This window comes from Periophthalmus magnuspinnatus, chromosome 16 (genome assembly GCF_009829125.3).
Source record: "Periophthalmus magnuspinnatus isolate fPerMag1 chromosome 16, fPerMag1.2.pri, whole genome shotgun sequence".
NCBI lineage: Eukaryota > Metazoa > Chordata > Actinopteri > Gobiiformes > Gobiidae > Periophthalmus > Periophthalmus magnuspinnatus.
In genome coordinates, this window is record NC_047141.1 from 32799290 (window position 1) to 32818304 (window position 19015).

The 19015-nt window shown below is 41.8% G+C and overlaps 1 protein-coding gene across 5 annotated transcripts in view; it reads left to right on the forward strand.

The window, feature by feature from the left end:
• The first annotated feature begins 2243 nt into the window (after nucleotides 1-2243).
• Nucleotides 2244-19015, forward strand: part of pou2f2a (POU class 2 homeobox 2a) — a 102322-nt gene continuing 85550 nt past the window's right edge. For 4 of the 5 annotated variants that reach the window (XM_055227701.1, XM_055227696.1, XM_055227698.1 and 1 more), the window contains exon 1: nucleotides 2244-2412. In XM_055227701.1, coding sequence (XP_055083676.1) covers nucleotides 2313-2412 — 100 coding nt within the window. In that variant the 5' untranslated portion in view covers nucleotides 2244-2312. The remainder of the gene's footprint in view (nucleotides 2413-19015) is intronic. The other variant, XM_055227695.1, reaches the window with a different exon arrangement.

Here is a 19015-nt window from a genome sequence, read left to right on the forward strand (position 1 = left end):
AACTTCACTTTTGACTCAGATCCTCCATTTTAGATTCATCGTTTTATATTTTAAACATTTTTGGAACGATCTGGAAATGAGGATAAACAATTGTGCACATTTCTTCTTCAGAAAAAACATGGAAAAAATGAAAAAATACCACCGTTGCCATAGTAATTAATAAATATACACATATATTATATCTTTAAAAATGAAAAAAGTCCTTCAAATGTTTAAACTGTAACAGGAAGTGTCACCGTGGATGGATCAGTGTCAGTTGGAAACAGTTGTGCACGTTTCTTCTGTGTCTTTGTCCATGTGTCTAGAAAAAAAACATGGACAAAAATGAAGAAATACCACCGTCGCCATAGTAATTGACAAATTTACACACATATTTAATCTTTAAGAATGAGAAAAAGTCCTTAAAATGTTGTTTAGACTGTAACAGGAAGTGTCACTCATGGATTTACTGGAGTCAGTTGGAAATTATAATAAACAATTTTGCATTTTTTCTGTATCTTTGTCCATGTGTCCAGAAAAAACACGGGGAAAAAATGAAGAAAAACCACCGTTGCCATAGTAATTAACAAATACACACACATATTATATCTTTAAGAATGAGAAAACGTCCTTAAAATGTTGTGTAACCCTTAAAACAGGAAGTGTCACTCATGGACAGCGTCACTTTTACGCGTAAAAACCAAACGCACAAACGCGTCTCCGGCCCTCGTCTCCATAGTTAAAGTAATAATCCGGTTTGTTTGTCGCTGTTTTCACGCATCCCCACAGCGCACAGGTCTGTGTCTGCTCCTCCTGCAGCGGTCAGGACAGCAGTGGTCGCTCTTGTCCAGTTTGTGAATAGGCTAATGCCCCGCGCGCGCCGGGGGCCTCATTAAACCCGCGCGCTGATGACCTGACGTAACTGCGCGCGCTCGGACGCACCCGCGGGTCCAGCGCCTGCGCCTCTACGCCCCGCGCGCGCTCATCACCGTTTGCATCATTATTAGAGGTTGTTATTATTAAGAGAGAGGGAGGAAGAGGAGGAGGAGGAGGAGGAGGAGGAGGGAGAAAGGGAGAGAATCCTGCAAATCAATACAGGATACCTTTTGCAGCGGTAGTGAAAACGAGGGGGGTGTGGAGGAGAGGAGGAGAGGGATGGAGGGAGGGGTGGGAGAAGGGAGAGGAGGGGGAGGAGGAGGAGGAGGAGGAGGGGGGGGGTGCTGATGTGTGAGTAGTAGCGGCTCTCTCTCGCTTCAATGTTGCGGCCAGCCTCGTTCAGTGGCACATCGCTACAATCCTGGAGGAGGGAGCCGGCTCGCGTCGCTGTTTTGAGGGGTTCCCACGTTCAAAAAAAAAAAAAAAACAACAACAAAAAAACAAAAACCAAGAACCAGAGCTCGCGCGTGGGGACAGAGCAGAGAGACAGAGAGACAGACACACACAAAAAGACACACAGACGGATGGACGGAGACAGGCGAGTGAAGCGCTAACGCCGCCGAGACGCGCAGGACGCACGGGGGACGCACAGGGACGCGCGTATTGTTCTATCCACTTCCTTTATTTATTTGTCTTATCGATTGATCGCGTTTTAATTACTGCCTTGTGTGACACGCGCGCCGGGAGGAGGAGCGTCAGCGCGCGCGGGGTGCTGCCGGGCTCTGGTGCGTTTTTTATCTCAGCGACTTTTTTTTTTTTTTTTTGTACAGTTGATTCTTTACTCCGGCTTATTCCAAAACGAGCCTTTAAATGAAGCCAACGCGCGGTGCTCGTGTTCTGTAGCCTCCATGCAAAAGAGGAGTGGAGCGCGCGTGCAGCTAGAGACCAAATACAATAGAGTAAACCAAATAGTCCACAGAGAGTCGGTGTGTGACACTTTAAACGCGCCTTTCTCTCTTTAAAACCAAAGCTACAGGAGACTCCAGCGACTGTTCTTGCCTTTTCCACGCCGCTTGGGAGCTTTAGAAAACGCTGAAAGCTCCGGGCCCTCTATGTTTACTCAAGGAAATGAAAAAAAGAGAGTTTACCAAAGGCTTGCATTTGTAACTTTGTCGTAGCTCGTGGAGTGTCGCCTCTGTCCGTCTGTGTTTGTGTCTCATTCTCGTCTATGCACAAAGAGAAAAAACTAAAGTCCACATGTAAATAAAAAACGTGCGCAGCTGGCTTCATGTTAAGATCTCCAAACCAAAAACATCTCCAAAGCTGTCTACCAAGAGAAGAAGCAGGGGCCAACACCACCTCCACCACCACCACCACCACCACCACCACCACTGACCACAGGACCCAGCTCGTCCTGCCACGTTATTCAAACCAAAACAAGAACCAGGGCGAAGATCATGTTTGTTCCGCTGCCGGTGCCGTTCGTGTTTCAAAGAACTGCCCCTGACCTCAACGCCTGGCGCCTCAAGTCCCCCCTGGCTCTGCGCTCCAACTCCGGTAAGAATCCTCCTTGTTTCCTCTCCCTCTACAAACCTCCTCCATATCGGTCACGCCTTTGCTCGGAGCCTTTGCACAGACAGACACGGTACCGGGTAGAAGAAGCGCTCCTAAAACACACAAACACGTCCAAAAAATAATATAAAAAAATACATTTCCCTCCGTTAAACCCGCGCGTCAAAGCTCCAGTCCCGGTCAGAGCCACAGCGCGTGTTGTTTTTTTTCCTCTCCCCTAAAATGCGTCCCTTTTCCGGGGTGTTTTCCACGAGCTCCATCCTTCTCCTCTCCTCCGCTGCCTCCGCCTGAGCCTCAGCCTCCGTCTCTCCCCAACTAGACTCTCGGCAGGCAGGGAATATTCATGCCAACTTATCGATCCTGCAGAGATCGATTCCTGGGCCGGTAGAAGCAGGGAGAGGGGGAGACAGAGGCAGAGTATTGGCGCACTGATAGAGGAGTGTAAATTGGGGGAAAGCGGTTCTAATTCACTCGGAATGATGTCGTATCGCGCCTGTGCTTCAACGTGGGGGGGAACTGGGGATTCGTTCCGACGGGTGGACGCGTTTGGGAGACGTGGAACTGCGTTTTTATTAGATTTAACAAAAAAAAAACAACAACAAAAAAGACTTCCAGGGGGTTTCAGCGGTGTGTCCCGTGACTGGTGCCCGCCTGGTGCACGCAGGGAAGCGGCTGTGGGGTTTTGTGGATGCTGTGGATGGAGACAGAAGAGGAGAAGGAGGAGGTGGATGTGGAGGAGGAGGAGGAGGGGCTGTGCCGGCTGCTGTGTGGCTCAGGCTGCGTTTCATCTGCGCTCAGGCGGAATAAGCGAGCAGACCGGTGACAGCGTGCTCCAGAACGTCGCTGTGCCAAAGAAGCGTCAACTGCTTTTTTTTTGTGCAGAAAGAGGCGACAGCTGCTGCGCGCGGGTTTTACATACGCACATGAGGGACTGGGGGGGTGGGGGGGTGTTCAAGCCTCGCGCTGCTTTTACTCAGGCAGGGGCTGGTTAAACTTATTCACCCGGGCACGAGCATAAAGTGGAGTTACGTGCGTCTCCGTGCGTAATTGTGCGTAAATGTAGCTTCCGTGTGCACCTTCGCCAGTGGAGAGTTTCTTAAAGGGCCAGCGCACCCTCCCCAGGTCCAGACCAGAGCCAGAGTCACGTGAAACCAGCCCCAGCCCTGCCTCCGCTGCTCAGACACGCGCAGCAGGCACAGGGTTAATGAAAAGACGCGTCAACAGACCTGCGCGAAGGAAAGACGTTTATATCTGATTATTTTATTCAATGGGACGTTTTTCTGGAGATGTGCCATTAAACTGTTAGTCCTGTCTGTTTGTGAAAGTGAGATTGAAGAAATAACTTTGGTCAGAATCTAAAAACATCAGCTCCATCAGTGACGCAGAGGCTGGAGTTTGGAGCTTTATTTATTTAACTCAAACAAATGATGCGTTGTCTTTTTGTTTAAAGACACAAACATTAGAAGTGTTTTTCAGAACTCACGGCACATGTCCCACCAACGTTTTACCAAGTCACAACAAAGTGCTGTGGAAAGTAACACATTTTGTCCACAGCACTTCAGTTTGGGAACTTTTTCAAATCAAAATTTAGCTCGAAACGTTCCAGAAATGTCCAATTATTCCATTAAATTCATGTGTGGATCTGTTAAATATTTCTGTGCTGGTTTAAAACAGTTGAACAGTTTTAGAGTTGGTCTTTTACGTTTCTGGACGAGGTCATAACTTTCATTGACACATTCGACGTGTGATTATCCCCAAAAAATATTCAAACTGTAAATAAATGTAAATGTAAATCTCAGAATGAAACAGTTGAAAGTGAGTTTGTAAAATGAGTCGAAGAAATGATTTGTTCAGCTCAAATCTTGTCGTAGTTTGGAAAAACTTCAGACTTGTGTGTGTTAGAGAAGTGTGCGTTTGACTCACAACATTTGACCTTTTTTCACGTGTTGAACTGTAGGATTTAGTGTTTATTGTGTTTTTTTCACGTTCACTTTGTGTCGTTGTATCAGTGAAGTAACACACAGTTAAAGTCGCACAAACTCAGCGCCGTATCTGAACTGAGTGTGACAGAGACCTGACACACACACACACACACACCCACACACACACATATATACTCACATACGTGCACACACATATATACACACACATATATACACACACATATATACACACACACACACACACACTCACATATATATACACACTTGCACACACACATTCACACAAACACATATATATACACACACACATGCACTCACATATATACACGTAGACACAAACACATATATATACGGTATACACATACACACACATTTAGACAAACATACATACATGTACGCTCACACATACACACACATATATACATAAATTCATATATACACACATAAACACATATATACTGTTTACACATACACATTTAGACAAACACACATACACACACACTCACATATACACATACACACACCTACATACACGCACACACACACACGTGCAGCAGAGCGCTCAGGAGAGGGGACAGGGTGAAGAGAGAAAGAGGAGGAGTTTTGTGAAAAATGGCGAATGTCAAAATGAGATAAAAAAAATGTAGGAAGAGAGAAAGAGAGAAAGAGAGAGAGAGAGAGAGGCAAAGAGAGAGGGAGAAAGAGAGGGAGAAAGAGAGGGAGAAAGAGAGGGAGCACAGATGACAGAGTGAAAAACGAGGAGTGAGAGGAAAACCCAGGCTGAGCTCTGAGGTTGAGCCTGAACCTTGGATGAGCCGTTATGAGCCAACGTCCTGCATCTGAATAAACAGGTGAAGAGCCGGCGTCCCCCTGTCCCCCCTGTCCCCCCTGTCCCCCCTGTCCCCCTGTCCCCCCTGTCCCCCCTGTCCCCCCTGTCCCCCCGTCCCCCCCTCTCCCCTGCTGCGTGGGAGCAGAGATGGAGGGATAACAGAGAGGTACAAAGAGACGTGGCGTTGACTCTTAAAGGGGAGGGGTCAGGACGAGCGTAGGACAAACGGAGCTGCTTTATTCATGACGCTGGTCGTGTGGAATCGTAAATAACAGGACAGAAGAGCCGGAGTCGGACAGAGACGGACAACACTTAGAGTTTTACAGAAGTTTATTTTAAATCTGTATTTGTAGTGCGATTTCATGACCGTCGAGTGTTTAGTTCATATTAAAACAGTCGTGAGCTTCAGTATGAAACAGAGACACTGCAGGACAAACTGTGCACCAAAAGTTTGCAGAGGTTTTAATATTTATTTTAATCCATCTGCCTCCATAAAGTTATACGGAACGTTCTAACCTCAAAGGCCGTTTTCTCCAAATACTTTTAGTTTTAGAGACACGAGGATCACGACTTAAAGCAGCAACGACACAAAACAAACTCTAGTCTGATTTATTTAAGTTTTAACCCAAAAAATGAGGCGAAATTTCAATTTTTAGGCAGATTTTCAGTCAGATCTACTTTATTCAAACACAAAACAGGATCTCCATGTGTATTTTTGAGTATTTAATCTGTCAACGAAAAGAAACAAGACATTTGAACCTGGCTCTTTTCATGTTTCTGTTTTGAAATGTCCAAAAAATGTTAAATTTGGTCAATTTTTACGCATAAAACGCCTTATTTTAATATAAAAACATGATGAAAAACTTGTAATACACTTTTATCTCTCCTTTATGTGAGTGAACGACAGAAGACGTTTCAAATTCATCAACTCATCTCTAAGTTTAAGATTTTGTCCTATTTGATTGCAGCGTCTCGCCTTGAATAAATGTGACGAAAAATGCAGCTAAAAGTCCTAAAATGAGTAGATTTTTATAGTTAAAAAAATATATATATAAATAAAATAATAATAAATACATAAAATACATAAAATAATAATAAATAAATACATAAAATAAATAAATAAATAAATAAATAAAATAAAAAATAAATAAATAAATACATAAAATAAATAAAATAATAATAAATAAGTACATAAAATAAATAAAATAATAATAAATAAATAAATACATAAAATAAATAAATAAATAAATAAAATAATAATAAATAAATACATAAATACATTAAAAAATATAATAAAAAAATAAAAATAAATAAAATAAAATCCTTCACACACTTAAAAATATCTCCCAGTCGAGATCAGAATCATGTCCTTACACCTCAGACTTTTCTTTTGGCCAAACGTTAAACCAACAGGAATTTTAAGAAGCTAAACACCAAAATAAAGCATCTCTCTGAACTTTTTCCACTGTTGCCCCTGACAACGCTTTTTTCAATCTTACATATTTCTTTTTCCGAACTTTTTGTGCCGGTCCAAGTGGAGAGAAACACTTCACTTTTGCAAAACTCCATCAAACACACATATTTCAAATCGTCCAATAACAGATCAAACACTCCCCCCTCTCTCTCCTTCTCTCCGTCTCTCCTTCTCTCCTCCCTCCGTTCCTCCTCTTCCTCCTGTACCACATTAGCGCCCCGTAGATAACCTTTCCTCTCGTTTTCTTTGAGCGTTTTCCTCCGAGATCGTTTAGTTCGGGCCCTTGAACCGCCGCCGTGCCCCGTTTTTCCCTCACATCTGCAAACTTCGGTGGCCCTCGACTCGATTTGTTAAGCTAACTCGCCTCTCCAAACGGCTCCGCGCTCCTTGACTCTTTTGAATGGAGGGGTCAGAGGTCGTCGCCGCCGCTCGGCCCCTCCCCGTGCCCCTCGCGCTTTGATTCTCTTTCATGTTACAACCAGCCTGCAGCGCCGTGCTCGCCGTTTACGGGGAGGGGGCTTTCGCATCCGCATGAAACACACACACACACACGATATAAAGCGGACGTTTTTTTTATGTCCCGCTTGTTCAAAACGCCGCTGTTGTCGGGGGTTTTTGTTCTATTTTGAATGCGTCTGCGGAGGTCTGGAGTCGTGCGGCCGTTTGAACCGTTTGTGTGGTAACCGGCGTGTTGCAGGTCGACGTTAAATGCCATATGAAAGTTTAATACGCCGCAGATCTGGAAGCGTCTGGAGGTAAAAGAATCGAGAATCAGACACGGATCGATGCTTAAACTAGAATCGAAACTAGAAAGTATCGATATGGAAATAAAGCTCAAAAACACGGGTGAAATGTCGTCTTGAGTCTGCACGTGGAATAGAAACTGAAGAAGAAAGACTCTGTGGTTTACGTGAGCTGGAGAAGTGGAAAGTGAAGCTCGTTTCTCGTCGTTTTGTCCATTTTATGATGAATTTACTTGTTTATTTGATGAATCGTTCACCCAGTGTCCTGATTTGTTCTGGAGTAATGACAACGGCGACATGAGATGGTTGTTTCGTTCTAACAGCAAAAGACGAAGTTTAAATCGTTCAAGCCGCTTCTCCAAACGTCTTCAGTCCTTCAACGATTTGTCCAGTGACACATTTAAACTTCGTGTTTTGCTTTTGGATCAGATCTGGACGACTGAGGGACACAGACGTTTGATTCTAATGTTTATACGTTTGCTTCATTTCTCTGTAAATCCTGGAAGAAGCAGCAGATGAGTTTGTTTAAATGAGTCTGTTGTATTTTGTAACTGGCCTGTTGTATTTTATTGTACGTTGTTTTTGTTTTTTGTGTTTGCGAGACACAATAATAAAATAGAATCAGTTAATCAGTCAGTAAAATAAACAAATGCCATAGTTTTGTGTTGAAAATCACAATCTAAAAGACGTTTTAAAATGATCGTTTCAAAATCTAAAGTCTTTAGTATCGAAATCAAGTTGGAAATTTCTGTATCACTGAAGGTTAAAGAGTTCACATGTAACTTTTCTGTCGGGGCATCAGCCATCTCCTCGTCTCCATAGTGACGTCATTGAACCTCCTTGAATATCGTATTTATCTTGTATTTATTTCATTACATACATTTTCATTGTTCAAAAATACCTGAGTGTGCTTCAAAAATATATAAATATTGATGTGGCTCCATAGATGTTATTCGTAACTTGGCCCGGTGCTGTCAGCTGCTCAGTTGTCTCCATGGAGATACACTTAATGCCGCGCTGTGGAGCATCTTTCAGTTCTTAGTAAAAAGTCTGTGTCCCTCAGTCGTCCAGGTCTGATCCAAAACAAAAGACCAAGTTTAAATCTGTCACTGGACGAATCGTTGTCCAGTGACAGATTTAAACTTTGTCTTTTGCTTTGTTCTTAATAAAAAATAAAATAAAAAATGTATTTCAGTATCGATTTGAAGTAGAGTTTGAGTCAGCGCTCAGGCTCAGGCGAAGACCAAACTGACCGAGGTGCGTTTGAGTTTTTAGGCTCCAGAAATGAGGCTGCAGACATTTTTAACAGAGTTTTCAAATGCCCCGTTTGCCTCTGCCAGTGTTTTTTTTTTAAATTTTACCTTTTTTTTTTTTTTTTTTTTTTTTTCTTTTTATTTATTCCATTTTTTTGAGTTTTTCTATTTTTTATTTTTTTTGAGTTTTTCTGTTTTTAATTATTTTTTTTATTTTTATTTTTTTAGATTTTCTGTTTTTTTAAAGATTTCTTTTTTCCAGTTTTTTCCCCCTAGTTTTTCCATTTATTTATTTATTTGTATTTGTATTTTTTTTTTTTTTTTTAGTTTTTCATTTTTTTCGTTTTTTTTTGTTTGTTTTTCCTTGTTGAGACGGAGAGTCTGAGGACAGGGGGCGCTCTGCTCGGGGACACTTCTCCATTTGCTCGTTTTCTGTTGATTAATTTGTCTGTTTCTGTTTCATTGTTGATTTTCTAACTTTCTGCTGGTTAAATCATTTCTCATGTTCCGCGCTCAGAGGCGACGCTGCTGCGATTTTGGGCTTCACAAAAATAAATTGAATAAATTTCTTCGACTAATAATAAAATGTGACTCAAACATGAAACAAAACACAACTGCAGGTCTGTTTTTGAGGAGGAAACAGTGTTAGAACATGGATTAAACCTCAGAAGAGTCAGTTTTGTGCGATATACAACCTTTAAAAAGCTTTGAAATTAAAGTTAAAGTTGCTCTGGAGTATTATGTCCGACCAAAAAATGCATAATAATGAAGAAAAAAAAACATATTTCACATTTAAATCGCATCTGAGTATAAGTCGCAGCACCGGCCAAACTATGAAAAAAAACTGACTTAAAATAAAAATAAATAAAATAAAAATATGGTAAAATACGGTGGTTTAATTTAATTTAACAAACACGTGAGCTCAGACCAATCGCGGGGAAGAAAAACAAACACAAATCTCTCTAGTAACACACCTATTTTTAACTTAATACAAAGAGGCGTCATCGTTTTTGTAAATTGCCGTGACCCATTTACGCCGCCGTAGACACCCTGGGGTTTAAAAGCAGTCTTTAGAAAACATCGTCCCGTATCGTTTATCATCCTCTGCCCGCGTGCCCTTTAGCCAGTATCGGACATGTTTATGCTTCCCGTGTTGTGCCGCCGCCGCCGCCGCTGCTGCTCGCGCTCACATATGCACAGCCGCCGCTCCCGTGCGCAAGAAGAACGGACTCTTTGAACACACGAGCAAACTCCCGCGTCTGGGTATAGATTGGTTTGCGGAGGGGAGTGTGCGAGTCGCCGTGTTAACATGATTGCAAATGACAAAACGTCAACCTGGGTTTGTTAGCAACATAATGGGGAATCGATAGACACGAGAAAGATGTCAATACTACATGCTTTATTGCATTAAGCTAGCTCTCTGCTTCTCTGTGGCCCCTTCCCCTCCCGCCGCCGCCGCCGCCCACCACCGCCGCCGCGCTCTGTCACAACGCAGCCCTCCCTCTCCCTCGGCTCGTACCGGCAGAATTAGATTGGAGAATATACGAGCCGACCGCAGGCTTTGAACGCAGCGCGAGGCTACGGCGGCTAATGGGCTATTTACGTGTATATATTAGGAGGATGTCAGTGTCGCTCATGGGGTTTGGCAGAGCGTTGGTCAGCACAAGAGCAGAGGCAGTGACGCCGGGTGTGCGATCTGAAAATACGACTTCACGGACCCGGTACACGATGTTTGTTTATTTATGTAGTAGCGTTCGCGGAGCAGGAAGTCGCAAAAGTACTTCACAACGAGAGTTAAAGGTTAAGTATCGCGACGTTTCCCGATCTGTTCTAATGTCGTTTCCTCGTCACAAACAGACCTGGAGTTGTGTTTTGTTTCTGCAGATTTAGGCTGAGTTCTTCTTCTTCTCTCAAACTGAAAACGCTCTGTTCCACCTTGTGATGTCATCGTGTGGTGATACAGGAAGTGCTCCGATGTACGCTATAAAGTAAAAGCCCAAAAGTAAAATCCGTAACTGGACAAAACGTTGTAAAAGTGAAGACGTTTCGCTGCTCGTTCAAGCCGCTTCTTCGGTTCTGGTCAGATTACCGCTGGACACTGCCTTAGCTCGATTGTTCTCTTTGTTGCCTTTGTTTGCTTTGGGTCTGTGGATGGAGTTCCTCACAAAAATATCTTCTTTAACTCTCCTCTCAAACCATTTCTAGAGTCGTTTAGATGATTTCAGCCCTGGAAAAATTGGCAATCTTCTACTTTGAACTAAAGGTAAAACGTCGCTGTTAACTCGAAAACGACCACTTCATGACATCACAAGGTGGAACAGAGCGTTTTGAGCGTCGGAAACTCATAAAGTGCTAGTCAAACGTGTCTGAATGAAACAAAACACAACTCCAGGTCTGTTTTTTGAGGCGGTAACAGCGTTAGAACGTGGATTAAAGCTCTTAAGAGTCCGTTTTTTTGTAATATAGAACCTTTTGAATACATACAAAAGAACACACAAGCGCGATAAAAGCAACGGAACAATATGGTCGTCATAGCAACCTCTAATACCGCTGTACTTTGCAACGCTAAAAGACAAGAGAAGCCGCAACAGCTTTATCCTTGGGTTTCAGAGTGATCAGGATCGTTATAGTAGAGTGATGTATGTCCATAGATAAATGTTTGTCTGAGTAAAACTGTGTTGTCGTACAGCGGCTGATTACCCACGATGCACTGCAAGTCTGGTTTCCCCCCATCAACCCAAAATAAATCCTCCAGTTATACGAACATTTAAGACCAAAATGACGAGTCTGACAGCAGCAGTTACAGACAGAGGGGACACGCTTTTTCAATAGAAAGTGAACTGGAGCCAGAGTCGATGGAGCAGGAAGTGCGTCCACGATCACTTCCTGTTTGTTCATTTATATAAACAGTATATGGGACAAAGCCGATACGATTGTTTAGAATCCACAGCAACTGATGGCCGATGAGCTCTGCCGATATTTAAAGACATAAGCTCTGCCGATATTTAAGGGTGAAAAGCTCTGCCGATATTTAAAGACATAACCTCTGCTGATATTTAAGGGTGAAAAGCTCTGCCGATATTTAAAGACATAAGCTCTGCCGATATTTCAGGGTGAAAAGCTCTGCCGATATTTAAGGGTGAAAAGCTCTGCCGATATATAAGGACAATAACTTCTGCCGATATTTAAAGATGTAAGCTCTGCCGATATTTAAGGATGATAACCTCTGCCGATATTTAAAGACATAAGCTCTGCCGATATTTAAAGACATAAGCTCTGCCGATATTTGCGACCGATATTTAAGGCTGATTTTGATTCTTTTCCTCAAACGATGTAATTTAAACGTCATACAATCCGCCGTGTGGATCTGGGGTCACGCTCTGTGCTGCGTCTCTTCATTTTAAAGCGTTTATTTAAATCTTTGCGTGTCGTTTTTAAGCAGCAGATGGACAAAAAAACTAAATATCGATACATTAAGTCCAAATATCAACCAGATATATCGACCCGCCTGTTTTACGATATCGTACGTGCAGATACTTTTCAAAACTAAAACAGCGTAAATGAGAATCCACCGAGCGACGCCATTATTACATTTATTACATTATTATATTATTACATTATTATATTATTACATTATTACATTATTATAGTATTACATTATTACATTATTATATTATCACATTATTACATTATTACATTATTATATTATTATATTATTATATTATCACATTATTATATTATTACATTATTATATTATTATATTATTATATTATTACATTCACCATTTTCATGAAAAGTAAATTTTCAATACTTCTTCTCCTCTGTTTGTCGTCTAATCCTGATGTGTTTACTTGGTGTGTGTCTGTGTGTGTCTGTGTGTGTCTGTGTGTGTCTGTGTGTGAGTGTGTGTGTCTGTGTGTGTCTGTGTGTGTCTGTGTGTGAGTGTGTGTGTCTGTGTGTGTCTGTGTGTGTCTGTGTGTGTCGGGGTGTGTGTGTGTGTGTCTGTGTGTGTCTGTGTGTGTCTGTGTGTGAGTGTGTGTGTCTGTGTGTGTCTGTGTGTCTGTGTGTGTCTGTGTGTGTCTGTGTCTGTGTGTGTCTGTGTGTGTCTGTGTGTGTCTGTGTGTCTGTGTGTGTCTGTGTGTCTGTGTGTGTCTGTGTGTGAGTGTGTGTCTGTGTGTGTCTGTGTGTGTCTGTGTGTGAGTGTGTGTCTGTGTGGGGGTGTGTGTGTGTCTGTGTGTGTCTGTGTGAGTGTGTGTAAGTGTGCGCTCTCTGCATGTGCTGCTTTCACTAATGTTGTGTTAATGGCGGCTCGCTCCCACAGCTCATTAGCGGCTCTGACTGGCATCGAGTTTCTCCGGGGAAGCAGGACACACTTACAACACATCCTTATGAACCATTAGACTATTAAAAAGCTTTATCCACACCCTCCCCCCGCGCAAAAACAATGACCTTCTCACAAACAACATTAAATATGCACGGACCGCTAACGACAGGCGCGCCGCGGGAACGCCAACGCCATTATGCAAACGCGCTCGCTCCAAAGGCCACGCATTTACATCGGCGTCATTCACGGCTGAGGCTCGAGTGCTTTTGGTTGGTGCTTTAAATGGACACACTCGTTAGGTAATTGAAACCGTAATTAAATAATATGTTTTATGCTAACAGCTGCGTTTGTTTTTAAAATGTTCCGTATTACACGATTCTCTGATCTGTTTTAATGTCGTTTCCTCGTCACAAACAGACTGGAGTTGTGTTGTTTTTGTTTCGTTCTCACATGTTTAACGCACAAACAAACCTGCAGATTTAGGCTGAGTTCTTCTCTCAAACTGTAAACACTCTGTTCCACCTTGTGATGTCATCATGTGGTGATACAGGAAGTGCTCCGCTGTGTTTTTATAGTAAAAGCCAAAAGTTAAATCTGTAACTGGACAAAATGTTGTAGGAGTGAAGACGTTTTGCTGCTCGTCTTCAATTCTGGTCAGATTTCTGCCGGACACAGCCATAGCTCTATTGTTCTCTTTGTTTCCTTTGTTTGCTTTGTTTGCTTTGGGTCTGAGGATGGAGTTCCTAACAAAAATATGTTCTTTATCTCTCCTCTCAAACCGTTTCTTTTCTCTGGCTCAGATCTGACCCTCACTCTCTTCTTCTTTTGTGTTTTTTGTGTCTTTGAGATGTAGATGAACAGCAGACTGTGTCCTGAGCTGCTCTCTCTCGTGTTGGTTCATTCTCTTATGGGGTGGAGTGTTTGTAGTTTTGACTGTTTTAAATGGATTTTGTGTTGAATTTTAAACATGGCGTCATGAAACACAGAGTCTAGTCGCTCTCATTGCGTCTTCCTATTTAAATAAAGATAAATCAAACCTAATAATCAATAAATTAATATAAAATCTACAGTTTCAAACTGTTTGTATTTTTGGTGTAAACTGCTCGGACTGGGACATTTTCACAGATTTATTAAAGCTTCACTATGTAACTTTTATTGTAAACAGTCTGCCAGTTGCTTGACTCCATGGAAACTGTATTCTTTTGCCTAGAATGTTCCGCAGTATGACATTAAACATATGTATCTTGCATTTATTGAATTATTAGTGTTTTTATTGCAAGAAAAATGACCTCTCCACAGATCTAACCTGTAACTTGGTGTAGTGGTGTCTGTTTGTACTCACTGAGACACATAATAATGCCATACTGTGAAATATTAATGTTGTATCATCTCCATGGAGACAAGTATAAAAGTGACTTAGTGCTGCTTTAAATTAGTGGCGTTTTTGTTGCTGAAACATTCCACTGATGCGTCTCCAGCCTGTTTCTAGTTTAATGCCAGACTGTGGAACATTCCAAGCAGCACGATATCATCTAGGGCTGGGAAAAGTATCGAAAATCAGGTGTGAATCGATACTAGAACTAATATCGAGACTAGATACTTATTTGAACAAGTATCGATACTGCGAAAAGTCAGTTTCAAAAGTTTTTGTTTGATTTTGAGACGTTTCAAAACAAAAATAAAAACTCTGATCTTATAATCTTGGAATCGGTATCGGGTATTGAGTCAATTCCTCAGTATCGAAATTTTAGTATCGTGACAACACTAAAATCTCCATGGAAACAAGCACGAGGCCGACTGTCCACGCAAAAAGTTACGCAGCGCAACTTAAACTACAGTACGCTCGAAAGTGGACAACATCACAAGACCTAAATGAGATATCGACTGAACCGATATCTTGGAAGCGATATCCGATCCAAGATATCGGATGGCAACACTAAAATCTCCACGGAAACAAGCAGGGGTCCGATTCTCCAAAAGGTTAAGCAGTACATCTTTAACTACGCTCCAAAGTGACCGACATTATAAAACTAAAATGAGATATCGATGCAAACAATATCGTGGACATTTTAGCATCGTGACAACTTGAAAATCTCCACGGAAACAAGCAGGTTGGCGGACTCTCCACCCAAAAAGTTACGCAGTACGTCTTTATCTACGCTCCAAAGTGACAAACGTTACATTTATTTGATTTTTATTTAGATTTCAGCGCATTTTAACGACACTTTTACTCCTCTCTGTTGCGATGTTTCTTTGTTTTCTTCCCTCTCTTGTCCGGCAAACCCCAGTGTGGCATTAGTCGTAATCAGAGAGCCCACTTAATCAGCCCGATTCCGACGCACGCGGCGCCACAAACCCGAGGAGACTTCATCAGCACGTAAACATACAAACCAGGTCACCGCATTCTCCACCATTGATTTACCCAGCGTCCCGTGGGTTTGGCGCTCCTTCTCATTCGATAACATGCACATTCGGAGCTGGAGAGCCCTTGACCCGTGCGACGGCGAGGGGAAGGGGGGGGCTTCCGGGCCGGTCAGCGCCGTGATCAGGGCTGGAGCGGCTCGCGACGGGCCGCCAATCACTTATACGCAGCCAAACCACCCCCCACAGGCCGTATCGAGCGTTTGATTGGCCGATTGTGGAGTTGTGGTTATTCACAGAGCAGCGGGTCGCGCAGGGAGAGGCGTCGGGGAGTCGGGTTTTGTTTGTCCAACGCAAATGTGTCCGGAAAAGTTGTACGGATTTTGGTACTGGTTTTAAGGCGGGATTTTGTCAGGAGTTAGATCAGACGATGGAACGATTTGGGGAAAAATATCACTTTAAATGGAACAACTGAGACTGAAATAAGAAGAATCACTTTTCAGAACATGAGCAGATCTAAACTGTGGGACTTCAGGGTTTTTTACTTTTACTCGAGTACATTTGAAAGCAGTATCTGTACTTTTACTCCACTACATTTATGAACTGGAAAAGTAAAAGTATTTTTCTGATTGTGTGAGAGCTGCTGAAAAGGCTGAGGGTTTATTTTTAACATGTTCAGAATGTGAAAAAAATAAAAATGTACAAATAAAAACAGGTAGAAAAATGATCAGTTCAGCTTCTGTTGAACAAAATTCAGCTAAAATCTTCATCAAAATCACCAGATCTGAAGCTTTAGACGACGCAACATCTGTGAGAAATACTTTTACCTTTTACTTTAAGTACATGTTTAAACAAGTACATTCATAATTTAACTTAAGTAGATTTTTTTCATATGATACTTTTCCTTTGCCTTTGAGAGGAGATGAGGCGCGTCCAGTTGGTCTCTTGTCCAGTTTGTCTCTTGTCCAGTTTGTCTCTTGTCCAGTTGGTCTCTTGTCCAGTTGGTCTCTTGTCCAGTTCGTCTCTTGTCCAGTTGGTCTCTTGTCCGGTTCGTCTCTTGTCCAGTTGGTCTCTTGTCCGGTTGGTCTCTTGTCCGGTTGGTCTCTTGTCCAGTTTGTCTCTTGTCCGGTTCGTCTCTTGTCCAGTTGGTCTCTTGTCCAGTTGGTCTCTTGTCCAGTTGGTCTCTTGTCCAGTTGGTCTCTTGTCCAATTCGTCTCTTGTCCAGTTCGTCTCTTGTCCAGGTTGAGAGAGTGACTTTATTGTATTTATTATCTTTATGAAAGTCCGACACAGAGGGCGATTGGCGGCGGTGCATCAGGGTTCATGATTAGCCTTTATGCTAACCGCTGCGCCGGATAGTTAAGTTGCCGATGTGTTTCTCCTTCTTGGTGATGATGACGTCGCTACATCACCGGAGCGTAGACTCTGATTGGGCGATGGCGCACGGTTCAGTAGGAGCCTGATCCCAGCGGCCGTTGTCTTTTTAAACACCAGGCCCCGATGAGGCTCAATGTTTTTAATGTGTTTGTGTGAGTGCGATGTTTGTGTGTGTGTGTGTGTGAGTGTGATGTTTGTGTGTGTGTGTGTGTGTGTGTCAGACGAGTGTGTGAATCTGCCCCGGGACAATAAACTAAAGTCTATTGTCTGATTGGTTAACGGCAAAAGTTCAGCTTCTTTGGCATCTGACGTTTTGAACGTGTGAACAGAGCGTCCACCGCGTGAGCGAAACATGAGGCTGAAACATGAGGCTGAAACACACGTCCTCCATAGACTCTGTGTAAACTCACACCGGGAAGAGAAACTGACTCTTGAGTCACTGTTACTGCAGTAAAAATATTACTGAGGGAGGAGTAAAAGTCTGGGCGAGAAGAGTCTGCAACGAGCGAGTACTTTAAAACTGTCTCTCTGTCTGTTTCTCTCTCTGTTTCTCTGTTTCTCTCTCTGTTTCTCTCTCTCTGTTTGTCGTACATTTAGATAATAAACCCGCCTCATAAAATCTGAGGTGTGATTGTTCGTCTCTCTGTCTGTTTCTCTCTCGCTGTTTCTCTTTGTGCGTCTCTCTGTCTCTGTTTCTCTCTCTCTGTTTCTCTCTCTCTGTTTCTCTCTCTGTTTCTCTCTCTGTTTCTCTCTCTGTTTCTCTCTCTGTTTCTCTCTCTGTTTCTCTCTCTCCCTCCCTCTCTTCGTCGTACATTCAGATAATAAACCCGCCTCATAAAATCTGAGGTGTGATTGTGCGTCTCGTGGCTCTCGGGGCGTCGCTCTGTTTCATTTAAGTTGATCAGATTTATGATAATGAAGGGGCCTCATATTAACCTCAGTGTCCTTCAGACGAGAGCGGCTCTTCATCAAACCTGCGTTGTACTGCGAGTACTACTACTACACGCACGGAGCAGGTATTTATCAAAGTAAAAATACACAGAAATAATTCAAAGTGAAAGTGAAAAAATCTCAGGTTAAATTTTTCAAATACTTTTATAAATATTTCTAAATATTTCTGCGGCGTTTGTGTCGAGTAGCTGTGAGCGTCTGGAAAACATCAGCAGAACGTGCAAACGCAAAGGCCCACAGCAGCCACTAGGGGGAGCCGAAAAAGACGATGAACTTATGAACTGTTTTTATCCAAAACTTTGAGATCAGTTATGTCCATGATGATCCTTTGTTTTAGTTTTTCAGTTGTTTTTTTTTCTTTTTTTGCTGTTTTTATATCATATTGTAATGTCCGAGCTGCTGTGTCCAAATAATTCCTCCTGTGCATCAGTAAAGTTGCTGTTTTAGATTCTTAAAAATAACTGATGGAAACTAAAAATCTAAAATAAAAAGCTTCAATTTCAATTTAAATAAAACTGTGTTCACGTTTTGGTTCGTCCTCGACAAAGAGCTGTGATATTTACAACAAGACCAAAGCTGAAACATGTTTATATAAATGGACATAGCTAACCTGCTAGCTGCTACGTTCCAAACAGGACGTGATCATGTCGCACTTCCGGCTCCATCGACTCTGGCTCCAGTTCACTTTCTATTGAAAAACTGTCCCCTCTCTCTGTCTCTGCTGCTTCAGACTCGTCATTTTGGTCTGAAATGTTCGTATTAACCCTCTACATGATCCTGAGGTTTATTTATTTTTTAGTTATTTTGTGGTTTGTTTGTTGTTGTTTTTTAATTGATTTTTTTGTTATTTTGAGTTTTTGTTTTTAGTTATTTTTTTTAAATCATTTTTTATCTGTTTTTTAAATATATATTTTTAGGTTGTTTTTTGTTTTGTTTATTTTCTTGTTTTTGTTATTTTGAGTTGTTTATTTTTAGTTTATTTTGAGTTTTTTGTTTTGTTTTTTTGTTTTGTTTTTTTTTGCTGCTGTCAGACTCGTCATTTTGGTCTTAAATTTTTGTATTAACCCTCTACATGATCCTGGGGTTTATTTATTTATTTTTTATTTATTTTGTGTTTATTTATTTTTTTTTTTAAAGTTATTTAGAATTTTTGTTTTTAGTTATTTTTTTAAATCATTTTTTATCTGTATTTTGTTTAGATAGTTTTAGGTTGTTGTTTTTTTCAGTTTATTTTCTTTTTTTTGTTATTTTGAGTTTTGTTTTTTTTAGTTTATTTTCAGTTTTTTCTTTCTTTTTTTTTTAACTGTCCCCTCTCTCTGTCCCTGCTGCTTCA